This window comes from Phalacrocorax aristotelis, chromosome 4 (assembly GCF_949628215.1).
Source record: "Phalacrocorax aristotelis chromosome 4, bGulAri2.1, whole genome shotgun sequence".
NCBI classification, from domain to species: Eukaryota; Metazoa; Chordata; class Aves; order Suliformes; family Phalacrocoracidae; genus Phalacrocorax; species Phalacrocorax aristotelis.
This window is the reverse complement of record NC_134279.1, coordinates 37,731,856-37,750,609: the sequence shown is the minus strand read 5'-3', so window position 1 is coordinate 37,750,609 and position 18,754 is coordinate 37,731,856. Positions and strand designations below refer to the sequence as shown.

Below are 18,754 nucleotides of genomic sequence, written 5' to 3'. Positions count from 1 at the left end.
CGTTCTCCCTTGAAGGTGCTCTGGGGACCTCTGGGGCCTGAGAGACCTGTGGTGTGATATCGGTCTCACTCCTTAGAAGCTAGTTCTACCCTGGAAGCGGTAGTGTGAACAGGCCAGTAGTTCACTGTCCAAACCCTTGTTCCTTCAGTCTTTCTTAAACAGATTCCAGTCAGTGTTAACACAACTGTGAACACTGACATAGCAATAAGAACTAATACTGACTGGGAAAGCGCTGACATATTAAAGCATATCTGTACAGTAGAGGAGCCTGAGAACACCATGCTTTGGTTTTGCCAATTCTTTATCTGCAATTTTCTGGCATGGTATATATTCCAGATATATAGACATTCTTGTGATCTTTAAGAAGGGAAACAGATGCAGGGAAATTATAAATGTCCAATTTAATTCAAGATATTTAAAAAACGTGAACAAATTACTCTTCCTTCTCTGAGTCAATAGACTAGGTAAGTAACAGTCAAGGATCCATCAAGAAAAAATTGTGTCTGACCTGGATATTAGAAGGAAAACTGACACATTTTCTTTCCAATATCAGGTATTAGGGTGGTACACAACATGTATCTTGACTTGAACAACTGTGTCAGATGTTACATAAAAGTGGGAGAATGCAGGCTAAATAAAACCACTGTAAGACAGAGGGAAGTTGTACTCAAAAGAGTAATCAACTGTTCCCTGTCAGAGTGAAAGTAAGTATTGTATTAGATTCCAAGAAGTAAAGGCCAGTATCATATGGCATTTTCATAACTTATTTACAATAACTAGAGAATATGTTTATTAAATTTGCAGATGACATCTGGCTGGAAAATGGTGCCAATTTGTTGGAGGACAGGGTTAACACACAGAGCAAAATTAGAGAAATGCCTTAAGGGGTGAAAAAAACCACTAGACACCAAATTCTGACACTTGGGTAGGAATAAACAATACGGGACAGTTCCAAGATCAAATCTGATAAATAGTAGACGAAGAAGGGTGGAAGGGAGAAAGAAGAAATTATGATCGCAATCTGAACACATTAACAATACCAAGCTGTGATGGCAAAAAGTGTCATCCTGTGATGTGTTACCACAAAGAGAGCTTGCAAATTGGATTAAAAAAACCCCCAATATCCTACTTGGTTTTTGTAAGGCTGTAGACTGCCATGTCTAGTTTTTCTGGACAGACCTGGTCCACTTAGTGGGTGTTCAGGAAAGAACGAGAAAATGATGAGCACATTACAAACAAGGGAAGTCAGCAGGAGCTGGGGTTGCCTAATATGCTGAAGAAAAGCCGAAGGGGAGGTTCAGACAACATGATTTGCACATACAAAGGTTACCTGCCGTGAGTAAGAAAATAAACAGGTCTCTGCATCAGTGATGGGCAGGGAACAGCAGACATAACATTCCTCATAGGGAATTTCCTTTGGATATTAAGGCTTTCTAGCAGGACAGGTAGGTAGAAGCTGGTTAGTTTGCCTAAAAATGTGACACCTACTTCTTCTATTTATTTTTTTAGAAGAAATAAGTTAGACAATAACTGGCAGAAGTGATTTACATAGAGATGACCTTGCTTTGGGTAGAACAATGATTGGGTAGTTCTGGCATGATGCTTCAATGTAATAAATATTGCCATACACATAACTTTTAAGATTTAAATATGCTACATGGAAAAGAAAAGTAAGTATTCAGAAAATGTCCGGAGTTATTTGGAAGCGAACTTTGAACCACATACTTAGCTCATATTGCAACACCACAAGTTACAGAAATGTTATGTTTACTTGCAAACTTCTTACAACTGACATAAAAACCCCCAAACTTCCCCAACTATTTGTATCCCGGTCATAATTTCTACATAATGTTCTTGAAACTAAACAAACAGTTTAGCAGCAAACACAAATAATTTATTTGACAGCATGGGTTTTTTTTCTGTATTTCCTTCAAAATTCTGAAGTGACTGGAAGACAGTTTTTATGTAAACTGATGACCTTAAAGAATAATGCTTTTTTTAAAAAAAATCTTCACATCTTCATGTGTACCAGTTCCATAAAGAATATTCCAAGACATATTTTACATTCAAGTCAGTAAGACAGAATGTTATAATAGAACAAATCAGCTTGCAAATACATAAGTATTACAGACTAAGAATTAAAATCCCTTTATCCACCATGACAACAGTGAACTGCAGTTTATGATGACATTAAGTTTAGTACCTGAACCAGAAAAAAAAATAGTAACTATAAAATCATTAGGCTTTATTTAATAAAATCCTTTTATATTCTTACTGTCCAAGAAACGCTTTGTTTCTACAAACATTTTCAGATCTTCTTTCATGCCAAATGGGAACATTTAGCAAAGGTTTTCTTTTTCACTTGCCTGAGGCAAGTAATGGTAAATGTTGGACATATATTTTGAAAATGATTAGGTATTGCAATATACCAACATGGTCTTCCCGATTATATTAAACAGTAGCACCATCTACTGGTCCAGAAGATCCTTTCAAACTTTAGAAAAAGCTGTGGAGAGTGATCCAGCCAAAATGATGCAAAATGCTACCAAGAGTAAAACGTAGTTTTTCAGTCCCTGGATAATCAAAGAGAGAGAAAAACATTGTGTTGTTGTAACAGGCATCACTTCACAAAAAAAAAAAAGTACAATAATGAACTAGGATTTCATTTTATGACAAAATTAATAAAACCAATATACGTAATGTTAAATTTTATACCATTTTATTTAATGTAATGCTTGTAACATACTTGCTGTTCAAAAGTTTAATAAGAGTAATCTATGATGCCATAAACTTAGTAAAATAGTCACAAAATTAATGTAGCAATTTTTAGAAGTCTTTTTAAAGGCTTTTGTCTACTTTGAGGTTATTTTTAAGCAGTAAGCACTTATGCAGAGACTATTCTGAAACGTATGAAAAGAATTAAAGCCTTGGTGAGTCACAAAGATTGGATAATTAACATGATGGTCTTCTAGCGTGGTGCAACACTAAACTGCAGTGAGGGAGAGAGAGAACTTCTGGTTCCTCATCCAAGGATGCCTAACATATTTTACAGAGTCACCAAAAACATTGGGAAAGATGTTCTCTAACGGTAAATTAGATACCTATGGATCCTGGGCAGATTAGCTAAGGTAGCCTGAGGATTACACTGCTAGCATTCAATGCTTCAAATTCCACTACAAAAACTATTTCTGTCATATATGTTAACATGCAGTAGAGTAAATGAGCCTGTTCTAGGCAATCACTGCCATATCAGCTTAGGAATCTCTACATTATACTGTAATTAGCAAGGTGAACTAACCTCTGTCTCATTTTTTGGTCCTGTGGTGAATCTGACCCTAAAGGTCTGATCTACTCGTTTATGTGATTATTCAGACAACTGCTCATTTCCCAGCTGCCACTGAAAGAACTGGCTCAAGTAAAGACTGTTTTCAGGCTGTGCTTGGCATCCTGCCTCCTGGCCCTGCTACAGTCTTCATTTACTCCCACTGCTGTTCATACAGTTATGGAATTCAAACCTTCATGCCTGTAAAAATTGTTCACAGTTCTTCGTCTTTCTTGGAAAACTTAGTATTGCATTATATGACTTTCAGCTTCATAATGCAATATTTGTAAGGAGGAGAAATCTAAGGATACAGCTGTACACTGAGGCATGCTGTTCCTAGAGCTAGAGACAAGCGAGAAAGACTAGGTAAGAGACCTAATAAAATTACCTTGATTTCTTTAAATACAAGGACTCCCCACATTGCAGCAACAAGGCCAGGACCCTAAAGAATAAAATTCATTTGTCCATTTCAGCATTTCATTACAATGTGCCACCTTCTCATTACAGTTCTCAGGGTGGTTGAATTTTGTCTGGATAACAAATTTTGGCCTTCCCATTCCATATAATTACAGTGCTTATGGCAAAAGCATAAACATCACTGAAATCTACGAAATAAGACACAATAAAATCTTTGAGAAGGGCTGAAGAGGCAACGGACTTTTTTTCAGAGAAGGCATAATATATTTCTAAATTACACTGTGGAGTCTGTACTGGCTGTTATATGTTCTTTTAGTAAGCTCCAAACAATAGGCCTTACCTTAGTCCAAACTACAGTCCACAATGTTACCACATTTTGCAGGACTATTCATGTTTATTGGCAGCTACCATGGATATCCTAACATCTCCTTTATTAGCATGACTACCTAGTTGGACAAAGGTTGATTTTATCACTCAGATGATATCAAGAGTCAGGAAGATAAAAAGATTTCCTGTATAGCAGGCATCTGGACAAAGCACAAAACCAGCCAGTCATGAAAACTACTTATTATCTGTGATGTTGTCGTACAGATTTCCTAGCTAAGGGCAAACAATGATACACAATGATAATTTCCAGGCACTCCTGGTAATATAGTTTTTACTCTGTGGGAGCAATGATCTGAATTTTCATGACTGATGAGAAAATATTATCTGAATATGAAGTGAAAACTAGCTCTGTTAATGCTTCCCATTAGAGTTGCTCTCAGAAACACTTGACAGATGTTTGGACAACGATCTTCCTCTCTCCAACTTCAGTACCACTGATAGGACATAGATTTAGGCCAGCAGGAAACAGTGTCTCATGCTGAATGTATTTGTGGGTGCTGTTTCCTAGCGAAATTGCCAACTATTATTTGAATAATAGTTAAGGTGTTATTTCACTCTCTAGATAATGTACGCTGTGAGAGGAACGCATTTTAAAAATGAAACGAATTGTTAAAGGGATGTGATAAATAGCTGTCTGAAATTCTCCCTAGGATGAAGTAAAGCAGCAGTTGTGAACCTGTGATCCAGATAAGTAGTTTCTCATCAGTGCTGTCCTTAAATTTTTCATTTCGTCATTTTATATCCTTGCCCTTTAGGCGTACTGATAACTGAGTTTCTAAAGCTGCTTTCCATTAATCCTTCAATTTCTAATTAGAATGATGCCAAGTCTTTTCTTTTTTCATTGCGTACTGCAGAGTTTATTTTGATTTACCGCATCCTGAGGCAAAGCTTAATCCCTATTAACGTTGTTTCATTACTTTGCTTCCAAAATATAGCTGTTCAGCAGAACCTTGGTTTTGATATTTATGAACCCTCATTTGCCAGGTTATCCACCTTTGCAGCACCATCTAGTAGACTGGCATGACAGTGAGTAAAGGCAAAGTTTATTTTTGGCTAGTGATGGAATTTATGCAGCTTCTGGAAATTAACAGTGCTTTAAAGGTACGGTATCATAAATAGGAATAAAACAGACAGAACGGGCCAACCTATTTTTCCCTCATTTGCATAAGAACATTATTTCCTGCAATACATAGTCTGTTCTGTGTGTTCAAGAGCTGTAAAAAGAAAAAAATATCTGACTTAACTAAGCAAGATGACTGCTAGAGGATAAAAATCACAAACAAAAATATCCAGAACAAAATGTACTTGCTGGGATGAAAGCATAAAATGTTTCTTCTTTTAATCACTCCAGTTTGCTATTTAATATTGATATAGTTCTGGTTACAGAGCTTTGGCTTTTACATAACCTAAAGACTCACACTTTCAATTCCTCTTTTTCTTATGCTCAGCACCAAGATGGTGCTTGTTAAAGTCATGTATGTTCCTAAAAATCCAACGGCTAGCACAGACAAGCAAAAGAAAAGGCAATGTACACTCCTGATTAAAATGCTCTAGTCATAATCTCAACTTAATTCCACAAATTAAAAAAAAAACCCAACCCTTTCACTTTCAATTCTACAGATTTTATTTTTTATATACTTACTGCAGTAATTATTGGAAAGCTGACCACAGCACTGAGGTAGTGATTGGCCATGAACCAGCAGCAATTGGCTATTGCCCAAAGCACACCAGAAACAAACCCTAGAAGAATAAATCCCAATCAAAAACATGGACAGCAAGGTATAGACAGAATTTGTGGAACATTTATATTTATAGCATAATACAGAAACTGTGTGTATGTATTTTAGCATGTCAACTACTTTAACAAGCTGGTTCTGATAATCTAAACCAAAGCTCAAAGGATAAAATCAGCTACTCCAACTGAAGTAGCAAATTAATCAAAGCTCACAATTTCCTGGGCAGTGTGTTCTCCACTCTGGCAGAGTCAGTTTTTGCAAATCTGTATATGCAATATAATTTTGTTCTAATTTCAGATTAGAACAAAATTTATCATAATTTCCTAAGGAAATTATGAATGAGTTAAAATTTCTTTACTGAGAGTGGTCAGACACTGGAACAGGCTGCCCAAAGAGGTGGTGGAGTCGCCATCCCTGGAGGTGTTCAAAAAACATGTAGACACGGCACTTCAGGGCAAGGTTTAGGAGACATGGTGGTGTTGGGTTGACGGTTGGACTTGATGATCCTAGAGGTCTTTTCCAACCTTAATGATTCTACAATTCCTAACCTTAATTAATTAACCTAAAGGAGTGATCTTTCAAAAGAGACAAAAAGTCAAATGAAGAGACTTGAAAGGCCAACCACAGTTCCAACACATAGCTTGAACCAACCACTGCAGAATGGTCAGAAGTAGTAACTGAAATTAATTGCTAATTTGAAAAACAGTCATACCTGGCAATATGGCTTGGGGATAAACATTAGGTTTATTTTTCCTGACTACACAGTAGATCAAAAAGTAGATGGTACTTGTAAGAAATATTCCACTGAAGTGTGCAAAAACATAATCTAAATCTGAAAGAGAAATTACAAAATTATTAGTTTAAAATATCGGTTGTTAATTTTAACTAAATTTATTTCACTGATAGCATTCACATAGACAAAAACACATAAGGTACTACTGCTAACGACTCAAATGCGATTGTGAGGAATTCAGCTGCCAGTCTAACTGTGGATGGATTTGGTCAATCACACATATATTAAACATGGATTAACTGCTGTGTTGACCCTAGCATTTATCACAAGCTTTTATGCATTTCTGAAGTTGTTATTTTCAGAATTCTATTAACAAACTATTGAATTAATTTATTAAAAACTTAATAAGATCCTTAGGTGAGGCTACAAAACTGGGGTGGGGATTTTACATAGTTACATCCTCTCCTGTCCATCTACATTTGCATTCCTGTATATAGCCTTGTTTCTTTTCTGTACAATTAAGGGCAAGACAACTGCATTTACTGTGTAAGCTAAACACAGCACAGTTTTGTCCTTTTTTTAACCTTGAAGAACTTATCATAATTTTGGTCATTATAATCATTAACGATAATAAATCCTTTATGGACTTGGCATGCACTGAAGAGAATATTTCCAATATGGTAAAGCAGAAGCACGTAGTAAGGCTAGCTATGTCTCCTTAAGAGTTGTAAATCCTCAACAGGAAAGGCAGCTACAGCACTGATAACATGTGTTTTGTCTAGCTGGGGAATATATAAATTGCAGTATTCAGAGAAATTGTACGTGACATAAGAAACCATTTCTTAATGGCAACATGCTGTGGTTTCAGCGATATGTTGCTCTTAAGCTGCTGCTGGTATTACCTTGTAGACTATACACTAAATCTTAAGGAAAATGCTTCTGGGGAAATGTTGTTTGAAACTGGTGATTAAGGCTTATTTTAAAAGGTTTTCATTTCAAAAACTACAAGGTTTTAATTACTTATGTTGTTATATATCTCTTCTGCTCATCAATTATGATAAAGCTTCTCCTCTTCCTTTACTGATGTACTAATTAGGCAATTGGTACAGCTTGTGCCCTTGTTTACCTCACGTTCCAGGCATTCCAGCTTTGTATCTTCAGAATGCTAGCTATGTTTCAGAAGGCATTAAATACCGTGAGCTAAGTTTGGTATCCTCTGGGCTGTTTCTCACTGTTCTTTTAATGGTGTAATCCACCTCCAGGGAAAAACAGGAAGTACTAGTACTATGATTACAACAACATACAACATACTGCAGAACTGATAAGTTGTCATGGTATATTTCCAGGCATATCAAGATTTTCATTGTATTCCTTTACGAAAGCAGGGGACCACAATATAGTGATGAAATAAAGCAAAAGTGACCTATTAGCCTTTACCAAATTGACTTGCTCCTGTGTATATAGTTCCATTTCTCCTTCCATGGTCCTTGATGTAAAGTACTGGTACAAAACTGGAACCGTAGAGTATTCCAGCTACTACAGCCAGGCTACATCCTCTTTAAAAAGAGAAAAAAAAAATCAGAGAAAATAGCCTAGTGTTAATTAGGGAAGTAGACAATACACTTAAGAAAAGTCCAGTAATGCAATTAAAGACTCTATCATATGAAAATTGCTAGCAACACTAAAAAAATATTACATTTTAGCACATTTTTATCTTCTAGTGTAGAAATGGTTCAACATAGTAACCTAGTTTTCCTATACTTTGTGGCCAAGTAACACAGACAATTCCTGCCCAGAGACCCTGCAGTCTAGGTTAATGACAAGAGAATCAACTAACTAGGATTTTCCAAAAGCAGAACAAGGAGAAAACCAGCAAAAACATGGCTAAAATGCTCCCACCATCAGCTTTACTGTTCCAGATTATACATTCTTTATAACTATTCCCAGGTTCACTGCCTCCATGGACCCCTTCTCTGCCTCCATATCGTTATGGTGTTGGCTGTCTCCACTGCCCATACTGGCCCCTTGCTAGCTGCTGCTTCCACCTTGGAGCACTTCTGCTGTCTCCTTACCATACCACCATGCCTCCTCCAGATGTAGTCACTTGGAAACCACACCTGGAAGCATGTTATTAGCATAGGCTCCTTCTATGGTGGAGTGCTAATTAACCAGGTGATAAAAAACAGCTCTGTAATTACTTAGTTACTATTGCTATTTACTTTGCAAATGTACTTTTGCAGTAGTAACTAATACTTGATAAGGTAAAGCACACTCAACAGTGCAAAGGAAAAAAATGTAATAAATTGAGCAGGTATTCATATATAGATATGCACACTAGACTAGTACTTTAAAAACTGTTAGTGCATGACTCTGCTAGGAAAACCACAGGACACAAATTCTGCTCTTCCTGTGTTCAACTACTTTGTCCGGCTACTTGGCCTGTACCAGTAAAAGAAATGTAGTAACTTACATGAGTCTTTTTTTTGCTGGAGAAAGTCTGTTCACCCATGAGTCATCAGAGGTATCTTCTGAAACATTAATAGACTGCAAAAATCCAAGAGTTTTCACTCAGTTAGGTTTTTTGTTTTGTTTTGTTTGTTTGGTTTTTTTTTAATCTCAAACATTGTATTAAACAGAACAGCCTTGGTCTAAGAAAATAAAATGAAAATGGAAGAAGAAACAATAGGAATTTACAGAAATACTCTGAAGAAAGAAGAAATTATGTATTTTTTTAAATAACCAAATAACAATTGGATCTACCCACCTCAAAGTTTATGAGTTTGGACTCACTCATGGATTTTGGGCTTACTACATAATAGAGCACTCACTAGCTTTTTTTTTTTTTTTTTAAATCTGCATGTGGGTAGGTTTGACTTTCAAAACTCATTCTTCCTTAAATTAGAGGAATGATTTAATCTACAGGTTTTATTTATTATGTGTTTTGCCTTCTGTTGATAGCTCTGGTATTACTGTCAGAATACTAGGCCTATTTGCAAACAGGGAAATTAACATTCCTGCCTGCAGCATAAAGAAACTGCAACATTTCTTTATTTTAATCCTGCACCAGATTGTCTTCTGTGATTTGCTCTGGCAGACTGGAACCTTAGAGAGCACTGAGCACACCTAGAAAACTCTGAGGGGTTCTCTGTTCAGGTAGCAATTGAGTTTTGATGCATCACTGACCTACAAGAGTACGGTACAATGGTAGTAGGAGCCTACTGTCCTCCAGCTTTTTTGCATACTTTGGGCTCCCGAAGGAGCAACAGCTGATCTGGCACCCCTCCTTGGCCTCCAACCTGTGCCACAGCTGATGCTGAGAAGCAGCGACTCTTGACAGTCTTCTGGCACTGTAACGTGGCAAAAATCTGGTGGATAAGGGTTATGTACCATGTTGTCTTTCATCTAAGCACCCTCCTGGTTTTATAGTTAAGTTTTAATTAAAATTGCTTCCTCAGACAGGAAAGTAATACTCTCTGTCTTTTATATAACCTCTGTCATAATGAAAAAGGACTTCTAAGTTATTTAAAGCTGATAACAGAGGAAGAAGACTTGGGAAAACCTCTTCTGTTGCTCACATTCGACTGGGTATACAAGATCCACAGATTAAATACAATCAATGCATATTTATGTAGTTTTATGTAGTTTACCACAAATCCCAGCGAGTCTAGTTAACGTTAAGCAAATTTTTTGTTTTTAAAAGGATATGTTATTTTACAGCAGTGAAAGTACAACTGTAGAGTACTTACACTTTCTCTCAGTAAAGGCGTACTCTCTAATGAAGCTGAAGAACTCTGGACTTCCGTTTTTATGAAAAGAAATATGACAGCACTCAGAAGAGAAAAATACACCAATAAATACCATGTCAGCTCATAAGGACATAACATTTAGCATCCAGAGACAAAAGTTATATTTGGAGGCATATTACTTTATTTCCATTATTGCCCCAGAGTCACTTCAATATATTTTAAAAATGCAATTGCTTTTAACAGTCTTAACAAATAATTTAAGTGAAAGTAAGTAAATAAATTCACTTTTGTAACAATTTATAGATCTCTCTTATATGTAATGGGATTGAAATGTCTCCTTTTTACAGTGTGTTGTTACAACCACATGCTAACAACAGTTGCTTTAGTTAACAGTGCCCTTTTGTACTAAACCACACATACAGTGGAACACCTGCATGAAAATTCTGTATGGAATAACTTAAACCTGCATAGAATTGTTAGGTTTTAGTCTTCTATCATATGCAAGTGAGGGAATACTGGTCCTACAGGGCCTCATGCGTATGTGGAAGGAGAAGGGGTATTGCTCAGTGGTGCTCCAGTGCACTAGGAGAATAAAATGAAGAAGAAAGCGTAACATTATGAGTTGTACCCCCAGCTCCAGTGTATCTGGTAAATACACTTAATCAGAACTGGCAGGATCTGGTTTTTTATTTTTATGCAAGATATTTTAATGATTTAGGAATTCCTTCTCATAGATGTAAACAGAATGTCTCCATCTGATGAGTGATTAATCTCCTGCTGAAGGAATAAGGATGGACAGATATAAAAAGATGTCAGCTTCCTCCAGAGGGACTAGGCAAACATGCACATGTTCCACACAGGGGCTAAAATTAACTACATGCTTCTGAGCTCTACGGAGCAACATACACAGGCTTTGTGCAGCTTGCCAGGAAAACATGTTTGGTCAGGATCTTCTTCCCCTGTTGATCACTTCTCCATGATATCTCAGAAACAGGCAGGAAGCAGGTGGTGAGCTGAATGAATTAATCAGGCAGGAATAACAGCACTGCTACTATTTCGTGAGTCTCTCACAAAATCACATGCTACATGTAATGGCAATGGGTAAAAAGCTGCAGAATCTTAGGAAGGAGGAAGAGTGGAAGCAGAATTCATGAATTTAAGGCAGCAGCTTTCTCCTAGCAACCAAGAATAGCTCCATGATCTCCATGTTCTCCATGTTCTTAACACCCTTCTTTCCTAAAGGCATTATGTGCATCTGTTGTTTGGCATGCTTAGGACAAACCTAGTGCCCCTCGGATTTAGGGCCACTGTTATGTTCCTAGAAAGACCTTCCTGGTCACCCAGTTGGAAAGCAAGAACACTGCTATGCAGCAAGGACCTCCATGTTGGGACCAAAATGTGCACTCATACAAATAATAAACAAAAAATAAGAGTAGAAGCTCTTCTGAAGATCCCAAAGTAAGCCACTGTTTGGGAGTTGTTTTAAGTATGGCTTAAAAGTTACAAGACTATTAAGGACCAGAGATAATGCAAAGCCTCTGGCTTTTCATGTGCCCTGAAGGTCCTGGGAAGGGGTCCTGTAGCATATTCTACAGTTAAGAGGAAGGATTTGTATGCCTGACTGAGAGAAGTCAGATGGGAAATCTCACAAAGGTTTTCTCACCAAGATTCTTCAAGTCAGTTTTTCCTCTCTCACAAAATTTGGGGAAAGTAGTTATTCAAACCCTTTGAATAAGCTAGCTCAGGAGACAATCAGTGCATCACTGCTTTGCCCTGAACGTGCCTACCGGCATGAAAATATACTTCTGTGCTTATGAATAACCACTTCACCACTGTACTGGATATCACATATGTTTCTATTCCAAAATACAGTAATGACCAGCTAGTTATGGATAGCTCATGAATTCTGCAGTAAAACCATTTGCAAAAAATGCTTCAATACATTTGCCCTCTAGTTAAATTGTCCCTGTGGTTATTAAATATATACTTCACATTACAGAAATTTATTATAAGAATAAATTTTTACCTTAATAGTGAAAGTCCAGCTCCAATATAATTTAAGATTGGTCTTGATACCTCTTCTGGGTCAATTCCAAACCAACCAAACCTGGAATATTTAACCAGTTTCACTTAGTTGCACGGACTGCATACAAATAGTGTAAATTATAACACAGTCTTGGAAGCCTTTACTCATGTAAATAATTCTGCTTAAATTTGTATTTGCAATATTGGATCGGTGCTTCAGTTGGCTTGCAAAAAGCTACATCTACTTCACTAGAATAATCTTTAAACTAATTTAATTTACATTGCTTTTTTTTAAATCTGGGTATTTAAAAATTGAATTTAAATTATTTTATCAGCCCATGCTGTAGAAGGAAAAAATACACACAGTGCACTAGTTTTACACTAACAAATACATTATTTATTCACTCAATTGTGTTAATGAACATCACTGGGCATTCTTCCTCTTGAGACAGAAGAAACACAAAAAGATAAGATAATTAACCTGAGTACTTTCCACCGAGAGGGAAAAAGATCTCATATATATGATAAATCCTCTTTATTGGTGATAGTGTTTTCACTGCAGTTATTAATGAAGAATTGGCAACATTAATTATGTATGAATTAAGACTTAGACATACTCACCTTGAACTTGCCCAACCCGTCAGCAAGTTAAAAGAAGCCCATATCAAAAGACCAAGAGCTAAGCCAATAGTTTTAACAATAGGGACAACTGTCACATTGCCTGAAATACAAAAAAACCCACAAAATTAAAATCAGTTAAAAACTAGACTGTGATCTTGTATATTTTTGCTTTAGATTCTGTGACTGTTCAGAAGGCAAAGAAATTTAGGCAACTACAAAGTTGTAGGAAATAGCGTTTTTTAAAAATAAATACATTAGACACAGAGTCTTCCACAATACCATTTTTAAAGTTAATTTTGGTGTGAATTTGCTGTTTATAAAATAAGTGTAATAAAATAATATTTGCTATACGGGTACAGCTCCATTAATACCAAGACTTTAAAAAGCCAAATAACTACCACCTTATATATTGAAAAGTTTTTATCACTGTTTTTTTTTAGGATTACTTTGTGTTTTAAGAAATAGAATATCTTTACCTGTAGCCCACACGAAACCCCCAACCATAGCCAGAGGCCAAAACCGGGGGCAATTCTGGATTAAATTGACCACCAATGAAACTATCCATATGGAGGCACAGAGAATCCACTGGAAGAACATGCCTATGGAAAAATCAAATGCACACAGTAGAGAACTTGTAGAATACTGCTTGTGTGGATCTCTTAACATACTATGTTTTAGATAAAATAGTACAGAAGAAATTGAAAGGTAGCCATTGCCTTTGTGAATTCCAGGGAACCGTGTTACAATATATTCAAAAGATGTATTTTAGGGTGGGGTGTTATAATTCTGACAACCTCTTCCTTACCATGCATTCTTTATACACAGCTGCAAAAGACACTTTGCTGGATGAAGTTTACACAAACCCCGATTCTCAAACATTCTCAAAATGAAAATTTTGACAGGCTTCTGACAAAGAGGATATTCAGTAACTGCAAACTTCTCCCACCACCCTAGCAGCAGATAACAGAGATGACTGCACAGGACAAACTCCTCCAAAGATCAGGGCTTAGGCTTTTCCCCTAATCCAGGACACTGAGGATGATAAAATCTTTCGACAGATCTCTTCTACCTTTGTAGATTCTCTAAGGGTCAGCTAGGCAGACCAGTTAACTTTATGACAGCTGAGCTAAGACTTTTGCTTTGAAGTCTAGCCTTGCCTGGTTAGGACCATATTTGGCACAAAGAAGAAAGAGAGGTTACATCCAGCCTGTAATGCAGATGCTATTATCGCAGTAACATAATGGCAGATTTATTCATCTAGGGATCTGGTAATTGACTATGCTTCATACGAATGTGCAAATAAAACATGAACCTAATACAGTAAAGTAGGAAATCAAAGTGATTGTTTCCTCTTACTGAGTCACCAGATGAAAGTATTAAAATGTCAATTTTTGATTGTTTTTATGTTAGGTTCACAACTGAAGGGCAATACTCCAAAGTCCAACAGATTTTACAGTATAAATTACACTGTATGTATCTGTGAATCCCCCCAAGGATAGAACAAAGGACATTTCACTTTCCATTGTGAAATGCTCATGAAATGCATATTATCACTGTTAAATCACACAACACATAAAAAATGTCTTCTAAATATTTGCCATATCCTGAACCAATACATTACTGCTTTATACCTTAACAATAGCAAGCTCTGTGGGTTAAGGCTGTAATGATATTTATAACTCTAGCTATAGAAACTCTCATATTTGCTGCAAAAATATCATTCCTATTAGCAAAAATACCAAAACCAACGAAAGAATATAAGTAAGTTTACCATCACCGGTATCAAATTTCTTAACAGGCACAAAATTTGTCCCAAACAGAACAACTGCTACTGTGGAAGAGGTAAAGCCAATAGCTAGATCCGTTCCATTGCTGATGTTAAAGGTACTGTAAGCTTTCTCGATGTTCATCTTTGTTCTGAAGGTGCCTCTTCTTGTGGAGTTGTTTTGTCACGGGCCCTGACAGATTCTGAAATCAGAGAATTAAACATGTGGACTACTAAATAATAAAAACCTAGTTTAGAAATCTGAAACTTAAAGTACCCTACTTATCAATCTCTCAAAAGCTGGAAAGAACTGTCAAAGTTTACTGTAGAACCCCATGAAAAGATGCCATAAAACGTGAACGAGGTAAGTTAAGAACAGATGCACAAAAAAAAAAATCTCTATTGTGTGTTTCATAATCAGCTTCACAGAAAAGCATGTCTGAAAACATGCAACAACGTGAACACAGAGATGCACTCAAAGGTTACGAGACTTGAATCTGTGAGGCCTATGGGATGCCCTGATGCTTTAGGGAGATATTCTATCAGAATACTCCTTATTCCTGTAGCCATAGTGGGGCCACGCTGTGGTGTGTGAAAAAGCAGGGGTTAGAAAAAAATCTGAACTGGCAGAAGATGCTATAGCAATTTGCAGCCCCACTGCCTGGAAGTCAGGAACAAGAGCAGAGATTCTATAGATGCCACAGTGGGATCAATATAGGATAATAAGATAGCCACAGGGACTGCTTTAGCTGAAACAAACCGTGAATAAAGGCTCATTTTTTCTGTGGGGAACAAAGTGAGAAGCTGCCTCTCAAGTTTCTTTGCTCATTCCACATAACTATAATAAGAAAGGCAAAGATTTTTTTCTACTCCCACAATACCTCCCCTCTCCCCTCTTCTTTTTAGCAGATTATTTTTGAGGTTACACTCAACAGAAGTAGTGCACACGTACTTTTGATATGGATTATGACTTTGACGGAAAAAGTGGCTCTGACGACAACTACAACAACATGATCTTTGCATACAAATCTTAACGCTACACTTGAAAGAATACATATATGAAAAGCGTTTGGAAATTTAACTTAAAATGACAACAGGATACTTAATATGCGGTGCGGGCTAAAAGGCATATTTATAGAGATACACATGCAACCCTGTTGTCGAAATAATGCTATTTATACTGAATCAAATTACATCCTAAGGCAGTTTGACATTCCCCAGCGTAGGTGGGATAGCTACTGCCTGGAAGAAAAAAGCTGGAATAGGATGGTGGAAATTTTGCCAAGTCTTGTAAGGGGTGCTCTGACTACACTCTCTGCACATAAGGAAGAGCTGAGCTGCTGTACGTTCCTTCATCTTATTTTACCCTCCAGTCTTACCTTCTCTGGAGTCCTTAGGACATGGAAAACTGCATCTGCTGAGGTTGTGCTTTTATGTACGCTTCAGCAGGGCCATCAGTGTCAGCTGAAATCAATTATTTGCTTTAGCAGGTAAAAAGTTCAATCCCACAACTAATATAAACATTTAGTTTCTATAATTTTCCCCTCAAAACATGTCAGTATATTTTTAACTTGAGTACTTGGGAAAAAACACAGATGGCATTTAGAAGACACTTGATGGAGGTACAATGGCATGGTATTTCCATGTATCCTATTATCTTTTCTCCTTCACTCTTCATCTTTCTTGCCTACTTAGAGAATAAGCTTCTCCAGGAAGTTTTCACTGTATTTAAGACTCTCCTACAAAGTATGTTTTACCTGGGACCTGTAGACCCTGAGCAGTGCAAATAATAATGCTGGGATTTCTTCAAAGACTCACTTCACAGGCTAAGAAACACTGTGACACCACAAGAATGGATTGAGACAGACAAAGGCTTACATCATCTATCTTCATTCCATCAAACTTGGCTCACTGAGTGAACAAGTTTAATTCATTTAGTGGACAAGTAAGGCACATGAGCTTGCTTTTGCACAGGAAGAACTTTATGCTGTTAAGGGCATAGAAATAAAGCTGACTACACTGCATCTCTATGAATGCAGGACTTAGAACCTTAGCCTTTAAATAAATCAATCATTATGCAGGCGAAATACTAAGAACCTTTCTAATTTAAAGTGGTTTATCAACCTTTTTGATTTTGTTAATGTACAGAGAAATGTTACTTTAAAAATATTTCAGTTCTGTATCTACTAAGAGAAAAATCTGTGTGCTGCGGGGCAATATACTTTTCTGCTTGCTTCTCATCTTCCAAAAATCTCTATATTGTGCACATCGAAGACCGGTGCACAACTGGATAACCAGAATCATGACACCAAAAATGGAAAGGAAACACGACTTCCAGTTACCCAAGGAAGAGTATGCTTCATTCAGACTGTTTAAGACTCCATTACTTTCCAAGGTTTGGGGCACTTAGCTCCCATATTTGGCTAAATTTCAGACCCGACTTTCAACTCCATTTTAATGCCTTCAAGAGAAAGCTCAACCAGACAAGGCTTGAAGCTACCTGCTCTAACTTAATTGTCGCACTGCTTTAAGCAGGGAGTTGAACTAGATGACCACCAGAGGTCTCTTCCAAGCTAAATTATTCTACAATTGTATGATCGAATGTCAAGGGCACATAATGAACTGGCATACAGCATTTAGCTGACTATACTTTTTTGCACATGCTTGCACATACTTTGCACTTCAGAGAGTTTCAGAGGGTTCACTAAAAACCTCTTCTCTCCAATCCTAGGTATTGCCAGATTGACTTGCAGCATACATGCCTCCAAAGGTTTATAGCAGCTAAATGCCAAACCACAAGCACTTGCTGCAGCTGCTGAGATGTTATAATGCAGTAGTTGCATCTGAAACTGAAGGACAGACAACTGGAATGGTTGCTGTTGATGAAAGGGTTTTTTCGCTAAGTAGCTCTTACTGAATGGCACATCGGGGTTCCCAAGCTGCAGAGGAATTATACTGGAATTTTGTTGGCACATATTGCCCTTATCCTACTAACTTCACTGGTTTACCTCATTGGAAGGCTGTGCTCTGTATTTTCACTGTTTTCTCAGAAATATGCCACCATTTCCTTCCTTTGTACTGAGACACACATTATGATGCTCACTGAATGCAATAGCAACATATTGCTACAGTCTCTGCAGACAGACATGAAATCAAGAAGCCCACCCTTGAGAGTTTCCATCTCAAGGTAGAGCCACGCTTGTTGTCAAGATCAGAAAGAAACTGTCTGCGCTAATTGAACGGGTATTTTTATAGGCTGCATATTACATTGACCGTTTATTTGCATGCTTCCCCTATCATCTCTTTGCCATTAAGGGTCGCTACTTTTAGCCTTATTTTAGGGGACTCCTGTCAGTCCCGAGGTGGCTCAGAGTGATGTCCTCGGGTGACACCGCGACCCCAGACCAGCTGCCAGAGAAATGTTTCTTCGCTTCCCTAAGATGAACACTTTTGAAAGACATTCTTCGGGCACTATATTCAGTAAGCGGCATCACGCGACAAGGGAAAAGGCGCAGCCCGGCTCTCAACACAGGCGGATATTGCTTCTCCTACCGACACCAACACGCCGGGCTTCCGCCGGGCAGGCCCGCACCGCCGGCGGGACAGGGCCCGCAGAGGGGACAGGGCCCGCCCCCGGCCCAGGCCGCCGCGGAGGGGAGTGCCAGCCGGCCGAGCTGCCCGGCAGCGCACCCCGAGAGGGAACTGAGGCACCCCGGCTCCAGCCCGGCACTTTCCTCTCGCCGGCTAGAGGGCCGCGACGCGTTTCGCGGCGCTCCCCTCCCGCAGCCGGCGGGGCAGGAGGCGGCCGCGGACGGGCCCACACCGGCTAATCCCTGCCCTTGGCCCTCCGAGCGGCCCCGGCCCCGGCCCCGGCCCGCGCCCCGCCGCCCCAGCCTCCGCCGCGCTCACGCACAGGCCTCCCCCGCCGCTCCGGCCGCACCGCGCCGCCCCTCTCCTAGGCCCGCCTCCGCCCCATCCGCTGCCCCGGCCGGCAGCGGGGTG

General features: G+C 38.4%; 1 protein-coding gene across 5 annotated transcripts; it reads right to left on the bottom strand.

Annotated features, from left to right (window-relative positions):
• Positions 1–384: 384 nt before the first annotated feature.
• TMEM144 (transmembrane protein 144) lies at positions 385–18,754 on the bottom strand. Of its 5 annotated transcripts, none has more exons than XM_075091016.1 (13): positions 18,666–18,754; positions 16,132–16,216; positions 14,759–14,955; positions 13,464–13,586; positions 12,988–13,087; positions 12,368–12,448; positions 10,342–10,423; positions 9,066–9,139; positions 8,033–8,151; positions 6,575–6,694; positions 5,769–5,866; positions 3,711–3,764; positions 385–2,573 (listed from the first exon to the last, which is right to left on the bottom strand). In XM_075091016.1, exons 3-13 carry the CDS (start codon positions 14,895–14,897, stop codon positions 2,490–2,492), a joined length of 1,074 nt encoding a protein of 357 aa, XP_074947117.1. In that variant the 5' UTR covers positions 14,898–14,955; positions 16,132–16,216; positions 18,666–18,754; the 3' UTR covers positions 385–2,489. The 5 variants fall into 5 exon arrangements, with proteins under 5 accessions (XP_074947117.1, XP_074947118.1, XP_074947121.1 ...); XM_075091017.1 differs by having other exon boundaries at positions 18,662–18,709; XM_075091020.1 differs by lacking the exon at positions 3,711–3,764.

Coding starts and splice junctions, on each gene's coding strand:
- TMEM144 (XM_075091016.1), bottom strand. CDS start 14,897: ATGAACATCGAGAAAGCTTACAGTACCTTTAACATCAGCAATGGAACG. Junction 8,152..9,065: donor CCAGCAAAAAAAAGACTCAT/GTAAGTTACTAC, acceptor CTCTTTTTAAAG/AGGATGTAGCCTGGCTGTAG. Junction 6,695..8,032: donor CACAGGAGCAAGTCAATTTG/GTAAAGGCTAAT, acceptor TTTCTCTTTCAG/ATTTAGATTATGTTTTTGCA.